The sequence below is a fragment of the Myxocyprinus asiaticus genome, chromosome 14, assembly GCF_019703515.2.
Source record: "Myxocyprinus asiaticus isolate MX2 ecotype Aquarium Trade chromosome 14, UBuf_Myxa_2, whole genome shotgun sequence".
Taxonomy (NCBI): Eukaryota; Metazoa; Chordata; class Actinopteri; order Cypriniformes; family Catostomidae; genus Myxocyprinus; species Myxocyprinus asiaticus.
In genome coordinates, this window is record NC_059357.1 from 43946615 (window position 1) to 43971937 (window position 25323).

Below are 25323 nucleotides of genomic sequence, written 5' to 3' on the forward strand. Positions count from 1 at the left end.
CTCGGTATCTATGAGTTTCAGAAAGAAAGTATCGGTACTCGTACTCATTCTCAAAAAAATGGTATCGGGACATATATCAATATATCAAAAATTGACAACAGAAAACAAAATTTTTGTTTTAATATTAATATTCATTACTTAATATGAAAAATACACACTATATAATAGTTTATACTATATTATTATTGGCTTGCCTATGTAAAGCACTGAGTTTTAGTGTTTGGAAAATTTCCAATATTAAATTTACTAGCAAATATGCATACTTTGCTTTTCACAAAAAAGATCTCAGTGCTACTCAGATTTAAAGAAATACAAGGAGTTGTTAGATGTTAAGAAAATTTCTTGGTAAGTGAAAGGTAGGAGGGTGGGGGGGGGGGGAGAGAATAAGGGAGTGGTCAAGGCTTGCCTTAATTATAGGGGTGGGCATGAAAATACTTGTTGCAAGCTTAGAGAAAATTCCTTTAGTAATAGTCAGAGATATCTGGATATGAGATGAGGAGGAATGAACTGAGAACTAAGGCTGTGAACACTCTCATTTCGCATTCATCTGAGCACTTATTTCTAACAACTTACAATCTTTTCTGGAAAACAATGTTAGTCATCTTGGCATTTTTAATAATTCACCTGAACTCAGTCAACTGTGAAGGTAAGACTCAGCCTAAGAATATGTTTCATGAATAATCATGTTTCATTCATTAATTGAAGTCTAACATAACAAAAAGTTTATGAATGCTTTGTTTTTGCACAAATTTGCCATAACCATAGTTTCTGCCAAAATTGTTACTACAGATATTGTTACTGCAGTCAAATTGTGGAAACTTGCATTGGTGTCTCTACATTAGGTGGGGCATCAGATGTGCTGATGTTGTGCAAAATGCATGGTATAATCATACATTTATTTTTAAGTAATATTATTTTTTCTGCATCTTAAACTTGTTTAATGTCCATTATAAAGTCAACAGTAGATATTCTTTCAAGAAATTCTATTATTATTAAGATCTGGTGCGTTACAGACATTTAATCATTCTCATTTGCTTTGCGTGGGGCTAGTCTGTTGTCCTCAGTGTTGCTAAACGGAGATCTGGTGAACATCATGGGCGTTTGCATCAAGCGTTCAATGATAACCTGAGGGGCATGTTTCTCTTTGCCCCATAGCCAGACAAAACCTTTGATCATATGTACTGTATATCAAGCTAAAATAGTCCTCAGAATTTACCACTCATGAGTGCAGACCTGCGTAGTGGACTTCATTGGTAAGTTTTAAAAACAAATTTGAATCTAATGTGTTGGTGATTGGATTAGTTAAAGCACACCACTGATCATTTTAATGAATTGTATGCCATTGCTTTGAGGTGTTGTTGAAGCATTGGTTTGTATTAGATTACAATAACTGCAAATATTGAGTCTTTCGTTTTGATTAGTTTTGTTATGCTGTTCCTGCGAGTTAGTGAGATAATATGCACAGCCTTTGACGATTTGCCTATATCTGGTTTGCTTTTATGGTCACTTGAGCTTTTTGATTTGGATGTGCACGTTTTAGAGGTGTTTTGTGCTGAGATAAAATTATTATGGATGTTTGTGCGTGGCATCATTTTCAGAGGTCGCAACACACTCTCACAGTGAAATCATCAGGATTCATACAACTTTTCTAAATTTGGCTAATTCGTATGATATCGTGTGACTGCACTCGTTGGAATTCCTATGGCTTTCACTACAGCCAATGACGTCGCTGGGCATCGTTTCCATCTAATACGCAACAATTACTTGCTTCTGTCACACACAACAGCTTCCTATCATTTTAAACACTCTACTGATTGGTTAAGTTTAGATAAGAGGTTTGGGTAAGGGCATAATATTAATAAGCATGTCCTTAACACCTCGTGCACGGAACTCGCGCTTGGTTCCGTATTACACATCCTGGAATTTGCACGTGATGAAGTTGTACGAGTTTATGCAAACAAAATCATGCGAGATCATACAAAATAGCCAACTCGTAAATTATGTACGAATTTTCATGAGATCGGGTTGGAGGTTGCACTAGAAAAAATCTTTTACTATCACTCTGACAGACTGAATTGTAAACAGGGTTCGTACAGCTTATTAAGAGTGAAATTCAAGCACTTTTTTCAAATTTACAGCACTTTCAAGGTACCTAAACCATCTTTTTCAAGCATCTCGAAGCTTTAAATATTATCCTGTTACCTGACAAAAATACAATGACAAAAAACATCTTTTGCGATTTCAAACATTTCCCCATCTATAAAAATTTATGTTTTAACTCCTTTACGCTCACAGCTGAGACTAGAGTCCTAAATATGATTACAATCAAAGTCTTTCATTAACACATATGTACAGTCCACAATACATCATATACTAGGGCAGTGGTTTACCATTGGGGAAATCAAATCCTAGTTACTGCAGTTAAACATTCATTTCTATGTGCAAAATGAAAAGAAATATCAAATAGATTTGTATGTATTTTATTTATACATTTATTTATTTTTTTAAACTCCAGAAAGTAAATAAAAGCTCCTTTTTTTTCCTAAACTGATACTTTTCAAAAGCTATTTAAATAAATGTTACAGCTAAACTGTTCTAAGAGCTAAAATATTTCAGGGATAAATGTACAGTCAGGCTGGGGCACATATCCAACGAGGCCTTAGAATAGGGGTGTCCAAAGTCCAGCCCACGGGCCATCTGCAGCCCTCCGACTTCTCTGATGCTGCTCGCGAAAGACTTTAGACATAGAACAGAATTTGGCCTGCTATGGAGAAATTATATGAAATTCATATTCTGGGCACTGGATGTCGCTACCATGTACAGCCGCTATTCATCTCCACTAGTGCGTCCTGTGTCGTCACCAGCTTCGTACAACTGAGTAGAGCTGTTGTTGTGCAAGCAGCTTTACAGAGTGTATTGAGCACGCACAGAGACGTGAGCATACTCTTCCAGACTGTCCACTGTAGCACTGGGAAGTACTGTATACTGTAATTAATTGGTTCATTCATATATTTCGTTGAAACAAGAAAAATTATTCACGGGCTTCCCAGCACAATTTGAGTGAGGACACACAGTAGGAGAGAGTGCTTAAAACACTTGCACATCTGTGCTGCCTGATGCACATGCTCAGCTTGCACATGTGCAAATGAAGCGCAATAATTTTTGTAGGGCTTTACTGGTTGTTTAGATCAGTGTTACTATCAGAAATAATTAATAATTATTTCTGTAGTTATTAATTAATATTTAAATTAATCAATTGAATCTAACTCATTAAAACCTCATATGGGACTCCAGTAAATGTAGTGTGCTACGTTTAGGAGCAAGTTTGGTTATTAGCAATAATTAATAATTATCAAAGATAATTATTAATTATTAAAATCAATAGAACATTGATGAGAATCAATGTTAGCTTTTTAAAATCCTTTAAATCAACAATTATCAAAGACAATCGTTAATTGTTAACATCGATGAAACATTAATTAAAATTAACACTAGCTTATTGATCATTCAAATTCAATCATCAAAGATAATTATCAATTATCAAAAATCAATAGAATATTAATAATGATTAACATTGACGGGGCACCACCCTAGAATTAGGGACTAATAACCAAATGGTAAAACAGTCTCAGCATTAGATTGTTTTCTTAGGAAAATCGACATCCGAAGAATATCGATTTTCGGGAAAAAAAAAACAATGAATGAAGGTTTGAATCCGAGCACTGACATCCCGTCAGCATGACACAGGCATATGCAAAACAAACCAAAACACTTCTCTTTGTAATATAAACAAAGTTTATTTATGCAGTAATATCAAATAATAATTAGTACAATGCAGTCAATAAACTTCCGACTTACAACTACAAACTAAACAGTGATATGATTAGATATGGAAATCAAAATAATCCTGTAACACATAAGGTGTGTGTGTGTGATTAGTAAGAGAGAGAGAGAGAGAGAGAGAGAGAGAGAGAGATGATTAAGTGACAGTCCTAAAGCCGATTTCGTGATAGTGGGAGAGAAAGCAGCTGTGTTTATCACTCAGAGACGCGGTGGACGGCTCGTAAACAGTCCCGCGTTATTTGACTCTTTAATGGATGAACTCAGTTGCTGTCTCACCCGCGATGGCAAAATTGCACAACAGTCCAATTTGGTTGGACCACAATACAGCAAAACAAATTTGTGATAATTAATACCCTGAGTATTAATAATGAGCGGACATGGCGGTCCGTAAACTGTACAAGCAAAAACCTTGAAACACAAGAATAACACACTATAATATTCTATCTCTGCCCAGACGTAAACCTCTTACTTGAATCGCATGAGGACACAGGTAGAATGTGTTTTCCTCCATCCTTTAACTCTGACCCGGTTCCTTGAGGCTCAGGTGATGACGGGAGGCCGTTTCCTCGCTCTGTCGGCAGGCAGTACGGCTGTTGATTCTCGATGGGCTGGCAGAGAACTCAGAAATGTCGACTTGATTGAAGATGGAAGAGAAATCTTTAATCTCTTCACTTCTGTAGGCAAACGGATGAAGATGCGAATTGCTCGGCGGTCTCCTTCAGAACCGTTAGAGTTTTCGGTTGAACACAGAATAATCTCAACTCGTCCAGCGAGATGGAGATTGTATGGCTACAGTTTCAAGTCGGACGTTACTTCCTTGTGCCACGAGGTTGCACATGAGAGCAGCGTTGAACTGTGTCCACACACTGCAAGCAAAGTTGCTGGAAGCAAATCCCAAAAGCATTTCAGAGGTATTTCAACTCCTGATGATGTCATGTTTGAGGGACGTTCTGTTGTGTGCCTCATCCAATAGGAGTTGAGAGTTCGATCCTTTAGTGAGCAAGGCTTCATGGATTTGTAGTCTGTTTTGGACTCCCTTTGTTTGATTTTGGCGCGATTTTTATCAGTAAGATTTACAACATGGAATGTGTGGGGGCTGAGTTAGGTTTTACGACTTGTGTTAGGCCTGCCTTTGTCTTCTATCTGAATACATGAGGCCCAACATTTTGATCAAATTAAAATCGTATTTGTAACACAAGTAACAACAGAACAGAAGTTATAATTGTATAGCTATAAAGAGTAATTCCTTGAAAAATAAAGAGTAATTCCTTGCATCACTTCATAAAGTGATCAGATGTAATCTGATTCTGATTATGTGATGGTCACACCCAACACTCTGTAGCAGATCTATATGTGCTTTGCAGTGCCACAGAATGGATGTCAAAAAAGATAAAAATGTGAATAAATGATTATAATATTTTGCATAAGACTCATCACTGTTCCATTATAAGTGTTCTTTGTGAGTGAAATACCCTATCCTTTATTTACATGTAGGGCCAACACAAGCATACCATAGAGCACAAATTATGCTTAAAACTTACATATTATTAAGCATTCAATATAAAGATTATGCATTGGCAATCTAGCAGCTTCTAGCCATTTTTTTAAATTATTACAGCGATGCAGCCCTCGGCACCTTATATTTTTCTGCATTTGGCCCCCGACCGAAAAAGTTTGGACACCCCTGCCCTGGAACATGTTACACTGCATATCATCAGCAAAACCTGCATCTGCAAGTTTAAAATAATCAAGACAAGTTTTCCACTAAATTAGTTCTTGGAAGTATAATATTCAATCATAAATATAAATGTGTTTTTCATATTGAAATTGTTAAATGTACTAACATATCAATGCATATGAATAAACAACAATATTTACCTTCATATTGTCATGTGGGGACGTCCATGTTCACTTTCAACAGATGGCCTACAAAAACTCTAATATTATATCACAGCTATACACTATTGAATAGTCATTATTGAATTTGTAAACTCTATTTTACAATAGGAATATTTTCAGTTATAATTACATTACAGTAGTGTTTTTAACATGCTTCTCATTCTGGTGTAATTCTGTCATCTCCTCCTCTTCTGTACCCCAGTGACACATTAATGCATTGGTAGAATGTTTTGAATTATGTGAAAGTAAAAAAAATAAAATAATAAGTGTTCTTGCAGCACTTGCGTTCTCAATGCACGTTATAAGCCAAACTGAAGTGAACAAAATTCTGAACACTCCTGAAATGGATGGAGTTCATGAGGGTCATTCACCAAGATGCTCTGAATCTACCGTACAAAGGCGCGTGCTCACTTTATGTGTAATCTGTATGCAGACTATACATTCGTGTTTTTTATTCAATTGTAGCCCTTTGGGGGTTTTATAAATTGCACTAGGCCATATTATGATTTTGATTTTAATTTGATTAATTGTACAGTCATATACTGAACATATTTAATTAATTGCATGTGTTAACTTTCTGCCCTACTTTTTACCTATTCATGCAATTTTACCTATTGAATGCAACGTTATTGTGAAGTAAATTCAAGTACCGAAAATCTTTATTGGTTGCAGGGGGCAACCAATAATCCTCTCAGCAGTCCGAATTGTCCTTTGTAGTCTTCTGATGTCTGATTTCGTAGCTGAACCAAACCAGACAGTTATTGAAGTGCAGAGGACAGACTCAATGACCGCTGAGTAGAACTGTATCAGCAGCGCCTGTGGCAGGTTGAACTTCCTCAGCTGGTGAAGGAAGTACAGCCTCTGCTGGGCCTTTTTCACAATGTGTGTCTCCCACTTCAGGTCCTGTGAGATGCTAGTGCCCAGGAACCTGAATGACTCCACTGCTGCCACAGTGCTGTTTAGAATGGTGAGGGGGGTCAGTATTGGGGTGTTCTTCCTAAAGTCCACAATCATCTCCACCGTTTTGAGCGTGTTCAGCTCAAGGTTGTTTTGACTGCACCAGACAGCCAGGTGTTCAACCTCCCTTCTGTATGCAGACTCATCGTCATCTCAGATGAGGCCAATGACAGTGGTGTCATCTGCAAACTTCAGGAGCTTGACAGAGGGGTCCTTGGCAATGCAGTCATTGGTGTAGAGGGAGAAGAGTAGTGGGGAGAGCACACATCCCTGGGGAGCACCAGAGCTGATTGTACAGGTGCTGGAAGTGAGTTCCCCTGTCTCACAAGCTGCTGCCTGTCCGTCAGAAAGCTGGTAATCCACTGACAGATAGACATGGGAACAGAGAGTTGGTGTCATTTATTCTGGAGTATAGCTGGCATGATGGTGTTGAAAGCCGAACTGAAGTCCACAATAAGGATCCTTGCATATGTCCCTTGTCTGTCCAGATGTTGCAGGATATGATGCAATCCCATATTGACTGCATCATCCACAGACTTGTTTGCTCAATAAGCAAATTGAAGGGGATCTAGAAAGGGTCCAGTGATGTTCTTCAGGTGGGCCAACACCAGTCTCTCAAATGATTTCATGACCACAGACGTCAGGGCGACAGGTCTGTAGTCATTAATTCATGTGATTTTTGGATTCTTTGGGACAGGAATAATGATTGAGCATTTGAAGCAGCATGGGAATTCACACTGCTCCAGTGATCTATTGAAGATCTGTGTGAAGATGGGTCCAGCTGGTTAGCACAGGATCGAAGACACGCTGGTGAGATGCCATCTGGGCTTGAAGCTTTTCTCGTCTTTTGTTTCTGAAAGATGTGGCTCACATCATCTTCACAGATCTTATGTGCAGGTTGAGTAGCAGGAGGGGGAGGAGGGGGGTTGCAGGAGGTGTTGGTGTTTGTGTGAAGTGAAGGTCAGAGTGGGTGTGGGTGTGAGATTGGGCCTTTCAAATCTGCCATAGAACACATTCAGGTCGTCAGCCAGTTGTTGGTCCACCACAGGGTTGGGGGTAGGAGTCCTGTAATTTGTGAGTTGTTTCATGCCACTCCACACTGATGCAGGGTCGTTAGCTGAAAACTTGTTTTTCAGCTTCTCAGAGTATCTTCTTTTAGCCACTCTGATTTCCTTGTTCAGTGTGTTCCTGGCCTGATTGTACAAGACTTTATCCCCACCCCTGTAAACATCCTCTTTGGCCTAACGAAGCTGCCTGAGCTCTGCTGTAAACCATGGTTTGTCATTGTTGAACTTTTAAATAAGTCCTAGTAAGAATGCACATATCCACACAGAAACTGATATATGATGTAACAGTATCTGTGAGCTCATCCAGGTCTGTGGCTGCAGCCTCAAAAACACTCCAATCCGTGCAATCAAAGCAGGCTTGTAGTTCCCACTCTGCTTCATTGGTCCATCTCTTTACACTCCTTACTACTGGCTTGGTTGATTTTAATTTCTGCCTGTAGGTTGGAATTCAGACACGCGTTTGGCACGATATACACACTCACCAGAATAAACGAGGAAAACTCCCCCGGCGAGTAGAAAGGCTTACAGTTAATAAAGAGCGCTTCCAAATTAGGACAGCACATCCTCTTTAACGTTGTTACATCTGTACACCAACTTTCAGTGATGTAAAAGCATGTTCCACCGCCTCTCGTTTTCCACATTAACTCCGCGATACGATCCGCTCTGAACAGCTGAAAGCCCAGCAGATGTAACGCGCTGTCAGGAATGGCTTCACTCAGCCAGGTTTCTGTGAAACACAAGGCAGCAGAGGTTGAAAAGTCCTTGTTTGTGCGGGTGAGGAGATGTAGTTCGTCCATTTTGTTAGGAAGAGAGTGGAGATTCGCAAGATGAATGCTCGGCAGTGTTGTTCGAATGCCCCGCCGACGGAGTTTGACCAGGACATCAGCTCGTCTTCCTCGCCTGCGTCTCCTGAACAACAAAGCTGCACCTCCAACTAAAATGTCTAGCAAAATATCTGAATATTCAAAAACCTGGAAAAGACTGTCTGGTATAAGCTGTTGAATGTTCAGCAGTTTGTCTCTGATAAAACTGACTGGAAAAAGATTACTAAACACAGGACAAACAAACAAAAACAACAAAACAATATGAGGGCTCCACACCGAGGCTGCCATCTGCGGTGCCATCATGATGTATGATGTATGAAGAATGAGTTCTAGGATGAAAGTTTTACCCATCAATCAACCGCTGCACTAAACAATTTTTTTAAACATTGCCGGTTAAATCGCATACATACATGCACAAGTTTTTCAATGTGTGCCTGATACAGGGGCGGAATGGCCAAAGGATGAACAGGGACTTTTGTTTTTGGGCCGGCCACAAAATGGGCTGAACATGAAATCAGAGAACCTCTCCTCGAAATCCAACACAACTGGTCAAAATAGATGCAAATTACCAGGTGTAAATGCTGATGGCGCCTGTTAATAAGCATCTAAATGCATCTTAATACCAGAGATTAAACAGGGCACACAGACACAATGGGAGAGTGTGTGTGTGTAAGAGAGAGAGAGACAGAGAGAGAGAGAGAGAGAGAGAGAGAATTCAAAACTAATGTACTAGGTAAATATGATTTTCTTGTTTATTTTTTATCTGTCAAAATGACGGACAGCATTTGGAATTTTACATCAACTTTTCAAAAATTGGTAAATGATGTAGAATTTGCCATTAACACAAATCCCCAGACATGTTGGGTTAAGTGATTGTTTGTGCCCCACCAGAAATAATGAGCCTGAGACACCACATGAAGTTCCTAAACGAAGGTTCGGGAGAAGCGAGTCCATCTAATCTTTCAATTAACAGCCAGAGTATATAAGTAGCTGTTTACCTCTCTTCGGTCTCAGCTGTTTCCAGAATCCCTCCACCTCCACCTCCCCAACTCCACCTTTACCCTAGGCATCTTGCCTCATGTAATAATCTCCTATTAATAGTCCCTGGGGGATACTTCAGAGCTCAAGTTGAAGCTGCTTCCTCGAGCCCCTCCACCATGGACAGCAAGCCAAATAAGTTTAACTTTAATAGCTTAAAGATTATATGGGCAAACAAACTGGACTCAAGATGGCGCTGAGTATGGCTGCTGCGTTGCGAGCTCCGACACAACATAGCAATGTTTTGTTTGTTTTGTTCACAATTCTTATGTTTTTTGTCTTGTATGTTGTCTGCCTTATTGTCTATGACAGACAAACACTTTTGGACATTGGTTCAGCGATCTCACACCGAAAACCGGACTTCACATTCCTCAATGCCGACCCGCTGTTTACAAACACGCAAGCGGAGCCCTTTGTCTGGGCAGCACGGCCGCTGAAACGCAGGAGGAAAAGGGGAAACAGAGCCGGCGTTCTCATCAGAGTAAGACGCCGTGCAAATCGACCCCCGCTACCCACTATTCTACTGGCAAATGTTCAGTCTCTGGATAACAAGCTCTGCGAGCTGAAAGCGCGGATCTCTTTCCAATGAGAGACGAGGGACTGCTGCATTATCTGCCTAACAGAAACTTGGATGTCTGCGGAGATTCCAGACTCAGCCATTGAACCTGCGGGGTTCTCCGTGCACCAAGCGGACAGAGTGAAAGACCTCTCAGGTAAAACTAGAGATGGTGGTGTATGTTTTATGATCAACAAATCCTGGTGTGATCAGAGGAACATACATTTATCAAGTCTTTCTGTTCTCCTGATCTGGAATTTCTTATGCTTCTGTGTCGACCATTCTGGCTACCGAGGGAATTCACAGCGGTCATTATCACTGCTGTGTACATCCCCCCACAAGCCGACACAGACCAGGCACTCAAGGAACTGTATGGGAGAATAAGTGAGCAGGAAACCGCGCACCCTGAAGCCGCGTTCATTGTGACCGGGGACTTTAATAAAGCCAGTTTAAAATCAGTTGCACCAAAATATCACCAGCACATTAGTTTCAACACACGAGGGGACCGGGTTTTGGACCATTGCTACTCTCCGTTCCAGGATGGCTACAAATCCCTCCCCCGCCCACCATTTGGCAAATCGGACTACTCTTCCATTCTGCTTCTGCCCGCTTACAGGCAGAAATTGAAACAGGAAGCACCCACCCTCAGAATGATCCAGTGCTGGTCGGACCAATCAGATTCTATGCTACAAGACCACACGGACTGGGAGATGTTCCGGTCCGTCTCTGATGACGACATCGAGCTTTACGCTGATAGCGTAATGTGTTTCATCAGAACGTGCGTAGACGTGATTCCGACCAGGACAATACGGATCTATCCGAATCAGAAACCATGGATCAATAGCGATGTTCGCACTGCACTTAATGTGCGGACCTCCGCTTTTAATTCCGGGAACGCGGAGGAGCATAAACAAGCCAGTTATGCCCTCCGAAAAACTATCAGAACCGCAAAACGCCAGTACAGGAGCAAGACTGAAGGACAGTTTAACACCACCAACTCTAGAAGCATGTGGCAGGGAATTAACATCATCACGGACTTTAAAGGGAATAAAAACTCCGCCATGAACACCGCTGCCTCTCTCCCGGATGAGCTAAATACTTTATGCTCGTTTTGAGGGAAATAACACCGCCCTCGCGGAGAGAGCTCTCGCGGCTGAAGCTACAGAGGTTAGTTCACTCTCCGTCTCTGTAGCGGATGTAACCCGATCCTTCCGACGGGTGAATATCCGCAAAGCCGCGGGCCCAGACGGCATTCCGGGCCGCGTCATCAGAGCGTGCGCGAACCAGCTGGCTGGTGTTTTTACGGACATTTTCAACCTTTCCCTCTCTTTGTCTGTAGTCCCCAAAACATGCTTTAAAACATCCACCATTGTGCCTGTACCAAAACAATCAAAAAAAACTTGTTAAATGACTGGCGTCCTGTTGCTCTGACCCCCATCATCAGCAAATGTTTTGAGAGACTAATCAGAGATTACATCTGCTCTGTATTGCCACTCATTCTTGACCCGCTGCAGTTTGCTTACCGCAACAACCGCTCCACTGATGATGCCATTGCATCCACAACACACACTGCTCTCTCCCACCTGGAAAAAAGGAACACTTATGTGAGAATGCTGTTTGTAGACTACAGCTCAGCATTCAACACCATAGTGCCCTCCAAGCTAGATGAGAAACTCCGGGCTCTGGGCTTAAACAGCTCGCTGTGCAGCTGGATCCTGGACTTCCTGTCAAGCAGACGCCAGGTGGTTAGAATAGGCAGCAACATCTCCTCATCACTAACCCTCAACACTGGAGCCCCGCAGGGCCGTGTTCTCAGCCCACTACTGTATTCCTTGTACACACATGACTGTGTGGCAACACATAGCTCCAATGCCATCATTAAGTTTGCTGATGATACGACAGTGGTAGGTCTTATCACTGACAATGATGAAACACTGACACACTGGTGTCAGGAGCACAACCTCTCCCTCAACGTCAGTAAGACAAAGGAGCTTGTGGTGGACTTCAGAAGAAAAGACAGAGAACACAGTCCCATCACCATCAATGGAGCACCAGTGGAGAGAGTCAGCAGCTTCAAGTTCCTGGGTGTCCACATCACTGAGGAACTCACATGGTCCATCCACACTGAAGTCGTTGTGAAGAAGGCTCATCAGCGCCTCTTCTTCCTGAGATGGCTGAGGAAGTTTGGAATGAACCGCCACATCCTCACACGGTTCTACACCTGCACTGTGGAGAGCATCCTGACTGGCTGTATCTCCGCCTGGCACGGCAATAGCACCGCCCACAACCGCAAAGCACTGCAAAGGGTGGTGCGAACTGCCAGACACATCATCGGAGGTGAGCTTCCCTCCCTCCAGGAAATATATACAAGGCGGTGTGAAAAAAGCTAGGAGGATCATCAGAGACTCCAGCCACCCGAGCCATGGGCTGTTCTCACTGCTACCATCAGGTAGGCGGTATCGCAGCATCAGGACCCGCACCAGCCGACTTCATGACAGTTTCTTCCCCCAAGCAATCAGACTTCTGAACTCTTGATCTCCCACGATCAAAATACATCAGCACTGCACTTTATTACCCTTACTGTTATATCTCACACCGGACTGTCATAAATTATATTATTATTATTATATTATGTTCTCTCTTAACAACTGACTATCAACCGACAGCCTGAATGTCAATACAGTACAATACTGTACATTCCATATATATATATATACTTTTTTTATAATTTTTATTTTTAATTTTTCTTGAATAATGTGTATCTATATAGTAAAAAAAAAAAACAGTGTATTGTATACTGTACAGTGTATGTTATTATTTGTATATTGTTGTGTGTAATTATGTGTATAACAGATGTTTAAATTGTGTTGTGTTAATTTGATGTTATTGTAAATTGGTATATGTCTCATCACTGTCACGACTGCTATGTTGATCGGGACTGCTATGTTGATTGGAACTGCACCCAAGAATTTCACACACCATTGCACTTGTGTATATGGCTGTGTGACAATAAAGTGATTTGATTTGATTTGAAACTCATGAATGGTAACTTGGTATCAGCCATCAATGTTATTAAAAAAGAAATGTATCAAAATGAGAGGAAAAATCATTTTTGTTAGGGTAATAAGTAATTACATTGTAAATAAGTAATTTTCTTGTTGTTTTTTCATTAGAAACCTAATGACAAATTATTAAGCAATTATGGTTTTGCATTTTACCATACTCAGAGAGGTTCAAAAGTTTGAGACCACACTGAAAATTTGGGATTGTATTGGATTTTTCATTTAAACCTAAAAAATAAACAAAGTTTTACCATTTTGAGGAATGTAAAACAAACGAAAAAAGTTGACAAAATGAAGAAATATTCAAGATGCATTATTATTTGTTCCCAATTTTGTGGGATAAAAGCACAGACGTCCTTGCTTCCATTGAAGCACCCAAGGTACTCTTTGGAATATTCTCCAATCATGCTGGAATATCATCAGGTTTTTCACAAACTTGTAAAGTCAATGCCAGCTTGAGTGCATGCTAAAGCAAAGGGGGACTTACCAATACTAAGGAATTCTGAAAATTCATGCACAAGTTTTCAATTCAACTTTTAACTAAAATCTTTATTCTAATAATATAATTTGTAATGAAAATGTTGAAATAAAAAAAGCAAAATAGAAGCATTTTCACTTGTGGATTCAAACTTTTGGACCCCACAGTTAGTTTATTATACACTATACATTTTTTTGAATGAAATATATGCTTTTCTTCACTAAGGATGCATTAATTGGTCAAAAAATACAACCAAAAACATTAGTAATGTCACAGTTTATTATTACAGTTTGAAATAACTGTTTTACATTTTTATTTATTTTAAAATTACATTTTTACATGTGATGTCAAAGCCCCATGTTTAGCCAACATTACTGCAGTGTACTAAGAAAACACTGAAGAAGAAATAATTCTAATGTGCTGATTATGTGCTCTAGAAACTTGTCTTGATATTAGAAGAGTTGAAAAGTTGCTAAAGTTTTGAGTACACTTGCATTTCTTGCAAGTCACTTGATACAAACCAAGTCAAATGTAAGATTTTAAACAGCCAAATAGAAACACTTTTCTGAAAAAACTATATTTTGAGAGAGTGAGACTATTCTATGTGCTACTGACTACTGAACCTGGATCTAACCCAGATAGAGAGGGAAGTGAACAACCCAGATGCACAACAACAAGAGGATAAGTACATCAGATCTCAAGTTTGGGAAACAGACCCCTCACTGGTCCTAAACTGGCAGCTGAAGTGAAGACTCTATGATGCTGGTCTTTGATGCAGAGTCTTAAAAAAAAGCCACATCTGACACTGTGAAATAAGAAGAAGAGGTTAGAATGAGGAAAATAACTTAGAAATGAGTAATATTGATGGATGATTCTAAGTTTAAAGTGTTAAGCTGTTAGAATAGTCTGATTGTGAGGTCTGTAAATAGTGTCCAAAAAAACCAATCATACCTATGAGAAGTGCTGCAGAAAGCATGGGATGAAACTTTACCTAAAGATCTAAAATAAACTGAAAACTAGAATGCCTAAAGTGTCATTGCTGAAAGCAGGGGATTTTGGGATGAATACAGCATTTATTTAAACAGATAGTCATTTATAACATTATAAATGTCTTTAATGTAATTCTTTCCCCTTGGTGAATAAAATAATATTTTCCTTTCAAAAATATACAAATTTCACAGTGATTCCAAACTTTTGAATGGTAGTGTTTTTTTTTTTTTTTCAATTTGGAATGCCCATTACCCAATGCGCTCTAAGTCCTCGTGGTGGTGGAGAAGAATCTCAGTTGCCTCCGCGTCTGAGACCGTCAATCCGTGCATCTTATCACGTGGCTTGTTGAGCGCTTTACCGCGGAGACAGGGCCGGAGTGGCAATAGGGAAGATCGGGAGAATTCCCGCTGGGCCGGTCAAAAATTAGGCAGGTTAGGTCCGCATGTTGATTGACAAACTTTCATCATATGTCGCATAACAATTGCCAGTAGTCCGCAATATCCGGTATTTAAAGGATCAGAATTGCATTCCATATTATAGCGGACGCAGTCTGTATTTTATCATCTCACACCCAAACAAATGAGAGAGTATCCTATGAGAGACGAAACTGATGTTGCACCGCTTCACTTGACAGCGTGGATCACAGAAGATCCATTGAGAACAGATAGGCTACTAATAGCTGAATGGATGAACGTGCTTCAGGTACAAGATCATCACAAGTTTAATACTGACTGCAGTCTCACAGTCTCAATAAATTAATCTCTGAAATCCTCTTCCCTAGCAGTGCAGAATGATAATAGCAAAATTATTTTTTGTCACAAAATAACAGAATACTTAAAGTAAATGAATACAGATGCAACAGCATGACACGGGACGAAAATAATGGGACTTTACAGCTCTCAAAAGATTTAACTCAACGAAACAAACTGCACAAAGTGCCTTCAATGTTGTATAATGCGATAAAACCCTCTTAAAGAGACAGTATGCATTTTGCCTTTGTCCTGAACATTTACATTCCAAGTAAAAGAAAAGTACAACTGTGTTATTTTTAGTCTTTTATTTCACTCTTATCATTGTAAAATGGCACATTTTTGAATGGCGTGTAAAAATGTAAAAACAATCACTCAACCTTAATTGTTTCACTGGATCTGTTGCTATTTTAATTATCTAAAATACAAAGCACTGACCATTTAAAGTGTGAGCCTGTACATCTTGAAAGAGTTATAAACATTTACAGTTCTATAGTGTTATTATGTGCCTAGATAGTCTTTAAAATAAACTTAGTTTACCCAAAAATCATCATTTACTCACCCTCATGCCATCCCAGATGTATATGACTTTCTGTCTTCTGCTGAACACAAATGAAGCTTTTTAGAAGAATTTCTCAGTTCTGTTGGTCCTTTCAATGCTAGTGAATTGTGATCAGAACTCAGAAGGTACAAAAATCACATAAATGCAGCATAAAAGTAATTTATACAACTCCAGTGGTTTAATCTATGTCTTCAGAAGTGATATGATAGGTGTGGGTGAGAAACAGATCAATATTTACGTTTTTCTTTTTTTTTACTATAAATTCTCCTCCCTACCCAGTAGGGGGTGATATGCTTATGTAAATCACCAAAAACAGAAAAAGAACTCTTAAGAGAGAAGAGTGCTTATGAAAGTGAAAGTGGAGATTTATAGTAAAAAATGACTTAATTATTGATCTGTTTCTCACTGCTTCTCATTTACTTGCATTGAATGGACCAACAGTTCTTCTAAACATCTTCATTCATGTTCTGCAAAAAAAAGTCATACACATCTGGGATGGCATGAGGGTGAGGAAATGATCAAATATCCCTTTAACATTCACTTATTTTTACAACACATACAATGATGTCTTATAACAAAGTGAAAATCTTAGTGAATGCCGTATGTGGTATAATGATATGGAGAGCTTCAATAATTTTCATGTTATTACATGTATTGCATATTTTTGCTATGATCTTGTTTTATTGTTATCATCTTCACCTCCAACCCCTCTTTTGGGTGTGGGCTGACTTGGAAATGACATCCCGGGCTGAATATGAATCCCACTCTGGCCCTGCATGGAGATATAGCGAGTGTGGAGGCTTCACGCTATTCTCTGCGGCATCCATGCACAACTCACCACATGCCCCACTGAGAGCGAGAACCACACATTATAGCGACCATGAGCAGATTACCCCATCCCTAGCATAATTTGGTTGCTTAGGAGACCTGGCTGGAGTCACTCAGCATGCCCTGTATTCGAACTCACGACTCGAAGGGTGGTAGTCAGCGTCAATACTCGCTGAGCTACCCAGCTCCCCCTGGTAGTGTATGTTCTTAAGTTAAATTCAGAGCATATATTCCAGGGGGGAAATAAGCAAGTACAACCCCCCCCCCCCCCCAATATTTATACCATGATCAATGGAAATATGTAAATTCTTTACACTGTAACCCCCCCAATATTCAAGCCAAATCTATGCCTTTGGTTAAATTACAAGAATTCACAGGAATTGTAAGCAAATTCTAACATTATTATTTTAAACATGCAGGTGCTATAGAACTTCACACTTACAAGAAACAGATGATAAATTGCAATGAGAAGACTGTCTTACAATGCAACATCAGCTCATCAAGAAATTTTGACATTATCTATACCCACTGGAAAAAAGATAAAGACAATTTTGAATGTTATCCAAGATCCAGCGAAGGTCCTTCAGGATTTGAGTGCAACTACACAAAGGAAATATTAACATTAACTATTTTACGGCCTACACCAGCAAACATGGGCACTTATTTTTGTAATCTTCGAACCAACACGGGACATGATTCAGAGAATATCAACGTATTCATTGGAGGTAAGTGTATTGTCATATTACTTCCAAGAAGCAGTTCAAGGTTGTCCACTCACTGCATGAAGCATATTTTGAATTAATTAATGAACATATCACTAGTTGATTTCATTTGTCTACAAACAGTGGTCTCCAACAGTGAATACACATGTGTCACATCAAAAAATGTTCATTTTAAACCAATTTTAAATAAAATTCTTCAGCTTCAGTACCTCTTCAACTCTGGGACATTTTTGGGCTGCCGCCTGCAATTTTTCACAGTCAAATTTAAAAGCTCATGCATGTGCGAGACTAATTGCCAAAAATAATTTTTTCAGGAAACCCCCCCACCCCCCAAATAAAAATAAAAAAGACTCCAGTTATTCATAAAGAATATTATATATGTTTACAATCATATGATGAATAGAATTTTTTTTCCTGAATTTGTAAGCATGTAATTCTGGTTCTTTTCACTCCAGCTTCCTCCAAAAAGTCTTATTTTATTTCACTAGATGGCAGCAAGTATTAGAAGAAATATTTTTTCCTCTATCACCTTCCATAACAAAATGCAGATCTGAAATGTAGGTGGCATTCTAACGCATTTTTGCCCTCACAGATGTGCTCGACCAGAGACATTCAGTCTAATTTTCAGTTTATGCCCCACCCTCATTGTTTCATCGAATATCTCGGCCTCTGAGTGGACTAGAAGCTCAATCTAAGTGTCATTAGTAAGCTGAGATCCGAGATCCCCTTTGCAGTGATGTGTTATTGTCAATAGTCGATAACATATTTTTGATGATTTGTTTAGCATGCTTTTCCTGCTGGACCACATATTTACTTCTGGAAATCTAATATATAACATTGGATTATTCACAAAAGCAAGCTAAAAAATGGCAAAACATTTAAGGTAAAAGCAGATATAAAGTTTTTAGCTATTTGGGGGCTTACAACAGCACTGATCTGCACATAAAAGAGATGTTTGTATTTGATGTCTACCACATGACCTCTAGGTGGCACTGATTTGCAACGTGAATGGTTTCAGGCCTTATTTTGTTATTTTATGTAACATAAATGCAGAATGTGATGTGTGATGGTTATTTATGAAAAGTTCAGATTCTAAGCTTTCAAATGATACCCCATATCCCTGACTTATGTATTCGGAGACTTGAACATTTTAAGTGTAAACATTTTAGCGACATAGCGCCCCCTTTTGGATCCACCGGCACGTCCACAGAGTTGAAGAGGTTAAGACTAATGTCATAGCATTTTATGTAAATGGACATACTTGCATAATATTTTCACACTTTTTTAACATAATTTGGCATACATAACATAACATAAATTACAGCTTAATTGGAAATTATGCACAATAAAATATTTGATCATATTATCTACACATTGTTTTTGTTTTATTTATTTATTTATTGTCTTCACATATGTCTATGTTTTACATAAATCATAAAAAATCAACCTCTGGTACATAAAATAGTTTGTAGTGAAAGAAACACCTTGTACATAGTGTTGTATTTGTATTTCCACAGGAGAATGCATTGGAGAATTCTCCCACCAGATGGTTGGGTCCAATCAGATGCAGTGTTCTTTTAATGGCATTTACCCAGATGGCATAATAAACTGGTTTCAAAATGATAAGAACTTGACTTCCTACTCTAACATCACAAGACACCAGACTAACTCTGATGGAACGTTCAGCATCACAAGTATTCTAAACATCCAAGACAAACAAGAGAGATATAATTGCTCCCTGTGGTCACTAAAAAATGGACAATACCTTAAAATTCAACAGTTTGAAGTGCCAGATGTGATTTCCAGTCCAATTAGCAGGATGAGCAGACTGAATTGCTTACATTGGCTACTTCTCCCCTTTGGCCTGATCCTTTCATTGAGAACCTATTTGTTTCTATAGTCCTAATAAGTGACACCCAAAACATGTAAAATCTGTTGGGGTTAAAAGGAATAGTTCACCCAAAAATTTATATTTCTGTCAAAATGTAATTTTATTTCCCAAACCCATATGACTTTTTTTCTCAAGCTACACTTCACGCTTCATTCATATCCACTAGAACACCAGGAGGCCGGAGACGCAAACTCAAGCAAAGACATTTTGCATTTCACTGTCACTTATTACTAATAAATATCAATAATAATAATACAATGTTTACTTTATCACTTTTAGTCAATGTTCAATGTGCATTGATTCAAAGTATTTTCATATTACCTATATTCTACTACTGATATGACTACTGAGGTATCCAAAAACATTTTACACTATGGTCCTAATAAAGTGCCCGACGTGGTCTTCTGCTGTTGTAGCCCATCCGCCTTGAGGTTCGACATGTTGTGCATTCTGAGATGCTATTCTGCTCACTACAATTGTACAGAGTGGTTATCTTAGTTACTGTAACCTTTCTGTCGGCTCAAACCAGTCTGGCCATTCTCTGTTGACCTCTCTCATCAACAAGAATTTTCTGTCTGCAGAACTGCCACTCACTGGATGTTTTTTGTTTTTGGCATCATTCTGAGTAAACACTAAAGACTGTTGTGCGTGAAAATCCCAGGAAATCAGCAGTTACAGAAATACTCAAACCAGCCTGTCTGGCACCAACAATCATGCCACAGTCAAAATCACTGAGATCACATTTTTCCCCATTCTGATGGTTGATGTGAACATTAACTGAAGCTCCTGACCCGGATCTGCATGATTTTATGCATTGCATTTCTGCCACACGATTGACTGATTAGATAATTGCATGACTAATAAGTAGGTGTGTGTGTGTGTGTGTGTGTGTGTGTGTGTGTAAGAAAGATATTTCTATGAATGCTTTTTTTTATGTTCTACATCTTTTTAATGAGCAATTAAATTGCAATAACACTGTCAAATGAAAATACACTGTATGTTACTATATACATTACAAAAAGGCTTTGGTTGTGAATTTGTTAAGTTTTGTTAATTGTAAAGCCATTTTCAAAAAGTATTCATGGTATAACTTACATTTACTTTCATTTAATTGAATGTATGTTAGCAAAGTCATAACTCATGCCAACTGAATGTGATACAGGTTTTACATTTCTAATAAAGTTGATCCTTTTGTGCAAATTTCCAGAATTAAGTGTGTCTTGATGTTTATGTAACCATTACTGTCACCGCTTGAAAACATCTCACATCTTAAAGCAACTTTAAGTTCCAAAACTTAAATAGATTGAGATAATTTATCTAAACAAATATTCAAAATTAATTCAATGAAAACATGCGTCTCTTTATACCTTTTACCTCCCAAGTGAATTTATCTTGTTTTAAGGACATTTAGATATTTTAATACAAATTAAAATAACAAAAAAGACACTTGACATTTTGCATTGTGGTCTGATCTAGCACAATTCACAAAATATTATTGTCCATGTTTAAAGCCTATAAATTTTGCTTTGAAATAATAAATATTTAGATACCAGGTTTCAATAGCAGAAATAGCTTATGCTACTCAAAATCTGCCTCTACCCTTTTGAAGGTGTGATGTCACCCCTACCTGAGGATTAATAAAAGTACATCTTGCTACCTTTGACCCTCTACTTGTAAACCTTTTGATTTCATAACAATATACTAAACAGCAGCTGACATTCAACTACTTTCCAAAGGATATATTTTATACACATTTTTATGCATTATTATACTTGTACACTCTGTCCATTTGACTGTATAAGTGACATGAATTGATTGCTGCCATGATAACAATTCATGTATATACTAATTTCAGATGAGTTATAATACACATGTACACTAATTAAAGATGACTCTTCTTTTCTGCATGTGATGATTCACTAATGTGTACATGCAAATATACAACATTCCTACTCCTTTTAATTTCATTTATTATGTGCAGTTCTACTTAGAATCACAAGGAGGCATACTTGCACTACATATCACATTTTTGTAGCTAATGGCACTGTTTAATATTAAAACGACACACAACTGAAAATCAAAACAGGTTCGGTGTGCTCTCTTAAATTAAGGCTCATGAGAATTGTAAAGGATTTATTTATTTATTTGTTTATTTATTTTTTGGGTATCTCCTCTTCATAAAGCAATTGGTACAGACATCACATCTGCACAGATGACTGCATCACACAATTTTGATTTCAGGTCAGGTGTGAATGTTCCATGTATTGTGATGATTATCAGTTGTTTACTTGTTCACAAATGATGTAGTTAACTAGAGACGACAGACAGCAGCAATAGGTTTCAGTGTGGACCATCTTCATTGTAGCATGAAGGATGGAGTATGCAGGGATAGTTTTGTCTGATCACAAGAGGATCTCAGGAACCATTTGATCCAGCCTGGAGTTCATGTCTGAGGTATAGGATACATGTCAATAAGAGGATGGTCATGGTAAGGCAGTAGCTGCACTGAGTCTAAATCCCCTGAAAATGAGTCTTATTTCAGTACTACAGGCTGCCCTCTCTTCTCAGTCCTTCACACCGAGGAGGTTTTTGATTGTTTGGATGCCAGAGGTGACCAGAGGTGAACCGATCATGGTAGTCTTTAATGAAACACATGGTATGCACTCAGGGGTGTAAAGTAACTAATTACAAATACTCTTGTTACTGTAAAAGTTTTTGTTTTTCCTCAGGAATTGTACTTTTAGTCATTTAAAATCTGCACTGGTCTCAGAACAGTTCAAAATGCACCATTTTTCAACGTTTGGATGAACCCATTGATTCTCAATGTGATAATGCACAGTAAATATACCTTCAGCCCCATCTCTCTGTTAGACTGAGAACTCTGGTTCAAACAAATAAGGCTGGGCATAGAAATGCATCTATTTTTTCAACCACAAACTCTTCAGACATGTTTTGTAAGTTCTGTTCTCAGGTTTGTGTGCAGCTATGACACGTTTTCTGTTGTTAATATCGATGGTGGTCCCGTTAAAGTGAGAAAAAAGGTTTTGCTTGACTGGCCCATCTCGCGAGGGGCTGCAGCGCTCTGCTCTCATGCAAGAAGCTCTAAAGCTCACGTGCAGTCTGTCTCATGAACGTGCACAAGAGATCAAAGGTCAATCAATAGTTTCACTTAATAATGCGTTATATTTCGGTGTGTTTTTCACCAAACCTTATCGTATTCCTTCAGAGTCTCATACAACAATTTATTAGACTTCTGAATTATACTTTTGTGTCCTTTTGAAGCTTGATGATGTGGTCACAAATTGCCATTGTATGACATCACTGAGCACAACACTTTTTCACAATTTCTCCCTTTGTGTTTAGAAAAAGAAAGAAAGTCATAGGGTTATAACAACACAGAGGTGAGTAAACAATGACTGATTATTCATTTTTAGGTGAACTACGCTTTTAAGAGCTACTGACAAAGTAAGTTGAGTCAAAAACATATTTTTGTCAAATATAGATGTGGATATGCCAATAATGGGAAATAATGAGCACTGAGGTGGTTAGGGGGGCTGCATTGAGTTCCACTGATTGTTTTAAAGGGCTCTCAAACCCCAGTATCACATCCACACCTGACCGTCTGCCAGCAGATCTGCTGTTGCCATGGTGATCTCAGTGCTTCTCATTCACAAGGAAACATTTCTGAATGCCTGCTACACAGCACAGCTAATTAGCTCAAGTTATTTTATTCTCTCTAAAAGACAGGTTTGAAAAACAGAAATCTCTCATGTGTTGTCCACTGAAAGAAATTTTCATTTGACAAGAACAACTCCTCTTTGCACCTCTGTTTAAAGTATAAAACTGGAAGATAGACAGACTGACAGACAGACAGGTAGATAAAGACAGACAGACAGACGGACAGACAGATAGACAGACAGACAGACAGATTACTCATCCAGGACTGGGAGGAAGACAGCATTGGTGACCAAGGGTCCAAGAAATGTTTGTTTATGAAATGGTCTGAATTACTCTCTTTTATTGGGAACATATAGCAGTAATACAAGTAACTACTGAGTTCTTGCTTGATAAACTGAATTTATTTATGGTCCTGGACATTTTAGTAGGTAGGAGTCACATACTGGTAGAATATACTGTATTTACAGTAGGCCTAATTGTACAGAATAAATATGCATCACACTTTTTGACTTCCCTCTATGATACATTATATAAAGTGTTTAAATCAGGAAAACTCAATTTACACATTTCAAACAAAGAACTGAAAACACATTTTCAATTAATTGAGTATTTCTGTGTACAATTTGTAACTTTCTTTGTAACAATGAATAACTGTCCCCAATATTGCTGTCATTACCATCACAGCAAACATTTTAGAGCAATTGAGCTTCTTAAAAAAAAAAAAAAAAATCATGATCTGAGAGTAGCTTTATTGGGTTTCATTATCAAACTGTCAGCATTTGAGAACTTTTAATGGAAACTCCTCATTTATTTTAATTTTTATAAGGTCAAAGTTAATTGACAGTGAGCTAACTTGTTGTGTTAGCAAGTCTAGTCCAAATTTTTCTCCAAATATGTCATTATCATCACACACAATATCAACAATCCACACCATCACATACACAGGTTTTCCACGTGTCCTGGAAAACCTGGAAATTTTCAGTGCAGTTTTCCAGTCATGGAAAAGTCATGGAAAAGTCATGGAAAATTATAAAAATACCTAAATGTCCTTGAAAATAATTATTTGTACTGGAAAATATTTTAATATAATTAAGCGTAGCGACTATAATTAGGTTATTTTACATGTACACAAATATGGCAACGATCGGGACTCGGAATAGGTGTCAAATACAAAAAACATTTTATCGTTTTGTTACTACTGGCTTTTGCATGTTGTGAAACAACATCAGCGGTTGACTGTCATGATCAAAGCCCTGTCATGTACATTCTCTGCTCATCAGCTGTCATCAATGAATTTAAACCCCACGATGGTAGCATGGTGATGCGGCTTTACATCTCAGGATGTGAATTAATTTATAATAATGCAACAATCAGAGTTCGCTTATACCGCGGTTACCACATGTAGAACCCAATGATTTCCACGATATGGAAAATATGAGTGGGAATCACGGAATCCAGTCATTAAAATGGCATTAGCTACAAAACGCTGAATGTCACGGAATGGAAAATTAATGATTGAATGCACAGTTAATCAAATTCAAATTGCAAAATTTTCTAGTGTGATTATTAAACCACAAAAGGCTTCAATTAAAAAAATAAAAAAAAAATCTGCATGTGCTACATGCTTCAAAATGGATGTGTAAATCTGTCTGCCCTTACACCGAAAACACTGCATCGTAATCATCACGCAGTCTGTTTTGTGGATGACAGAGAGCAGAGTGCTCTTAAAGAGCCCATATTATTTTGGGAGTCTACTAGAATAGGTTTACATGCTTTAATGTTCAAAAACACATTATTTTTCTTATTGTACATTTCCTTTCCCCACTCTTCATACTCTGGCCGAAACGCTCTTTATAGCTCCCCTCTCCGAAAAGCCCAGTCTGCTCTGATTGGTCAGCTGACATAGTCTGTTGTGACTGGTAAACCGCGTAGAGCGTGTGTCGGAAATGTAATGCCCCTTACCATAACCGAGTTTCAGCTCCCGAGTCTTCCTGAGCAGCTGTAAACACTACTGTAACTATGGTAACAGTGGTGTCGGTTTTTGCCATACCAGTCCGATAATGAAAGTTTGGAAGAACAAGCTGATCAACCCGAACCACCTTCGCAAGCACGACTTGAGCAGGACGTTTCACAGTGGTGAGTTATAATTTAGTAGCTTTCATACAAGTACACTGTTGAT

General features: G+C 38.6%; 1 protein-coding gene across 1 annotated transcript; it reads left to right on the plus strand.

Annotated features, from left to right (window-relative positions):
* Positions 1–487: 487 nt before the first annotated feature.
* On the plus strand, positions 488–20666 carry LOC127452307 (uncharacterized). The gene is made up of 3 exons (XM_051717693.1): positions 488–646; positions 17273–17578; positions 19093–20666. Exons 1-3 carry the CDS (start codon positions 493–495, stop codon positions 19473–19475), a joined length of 843 nt encoding a protein of 280 aa, XP_051573653.1. The 5' UTR covers positions 488–492; the 3' UTR covers positions 19476–20666.
* The last annotated feature ends 4657 nt before the right edge of the window (positions 20667–25323 follow it).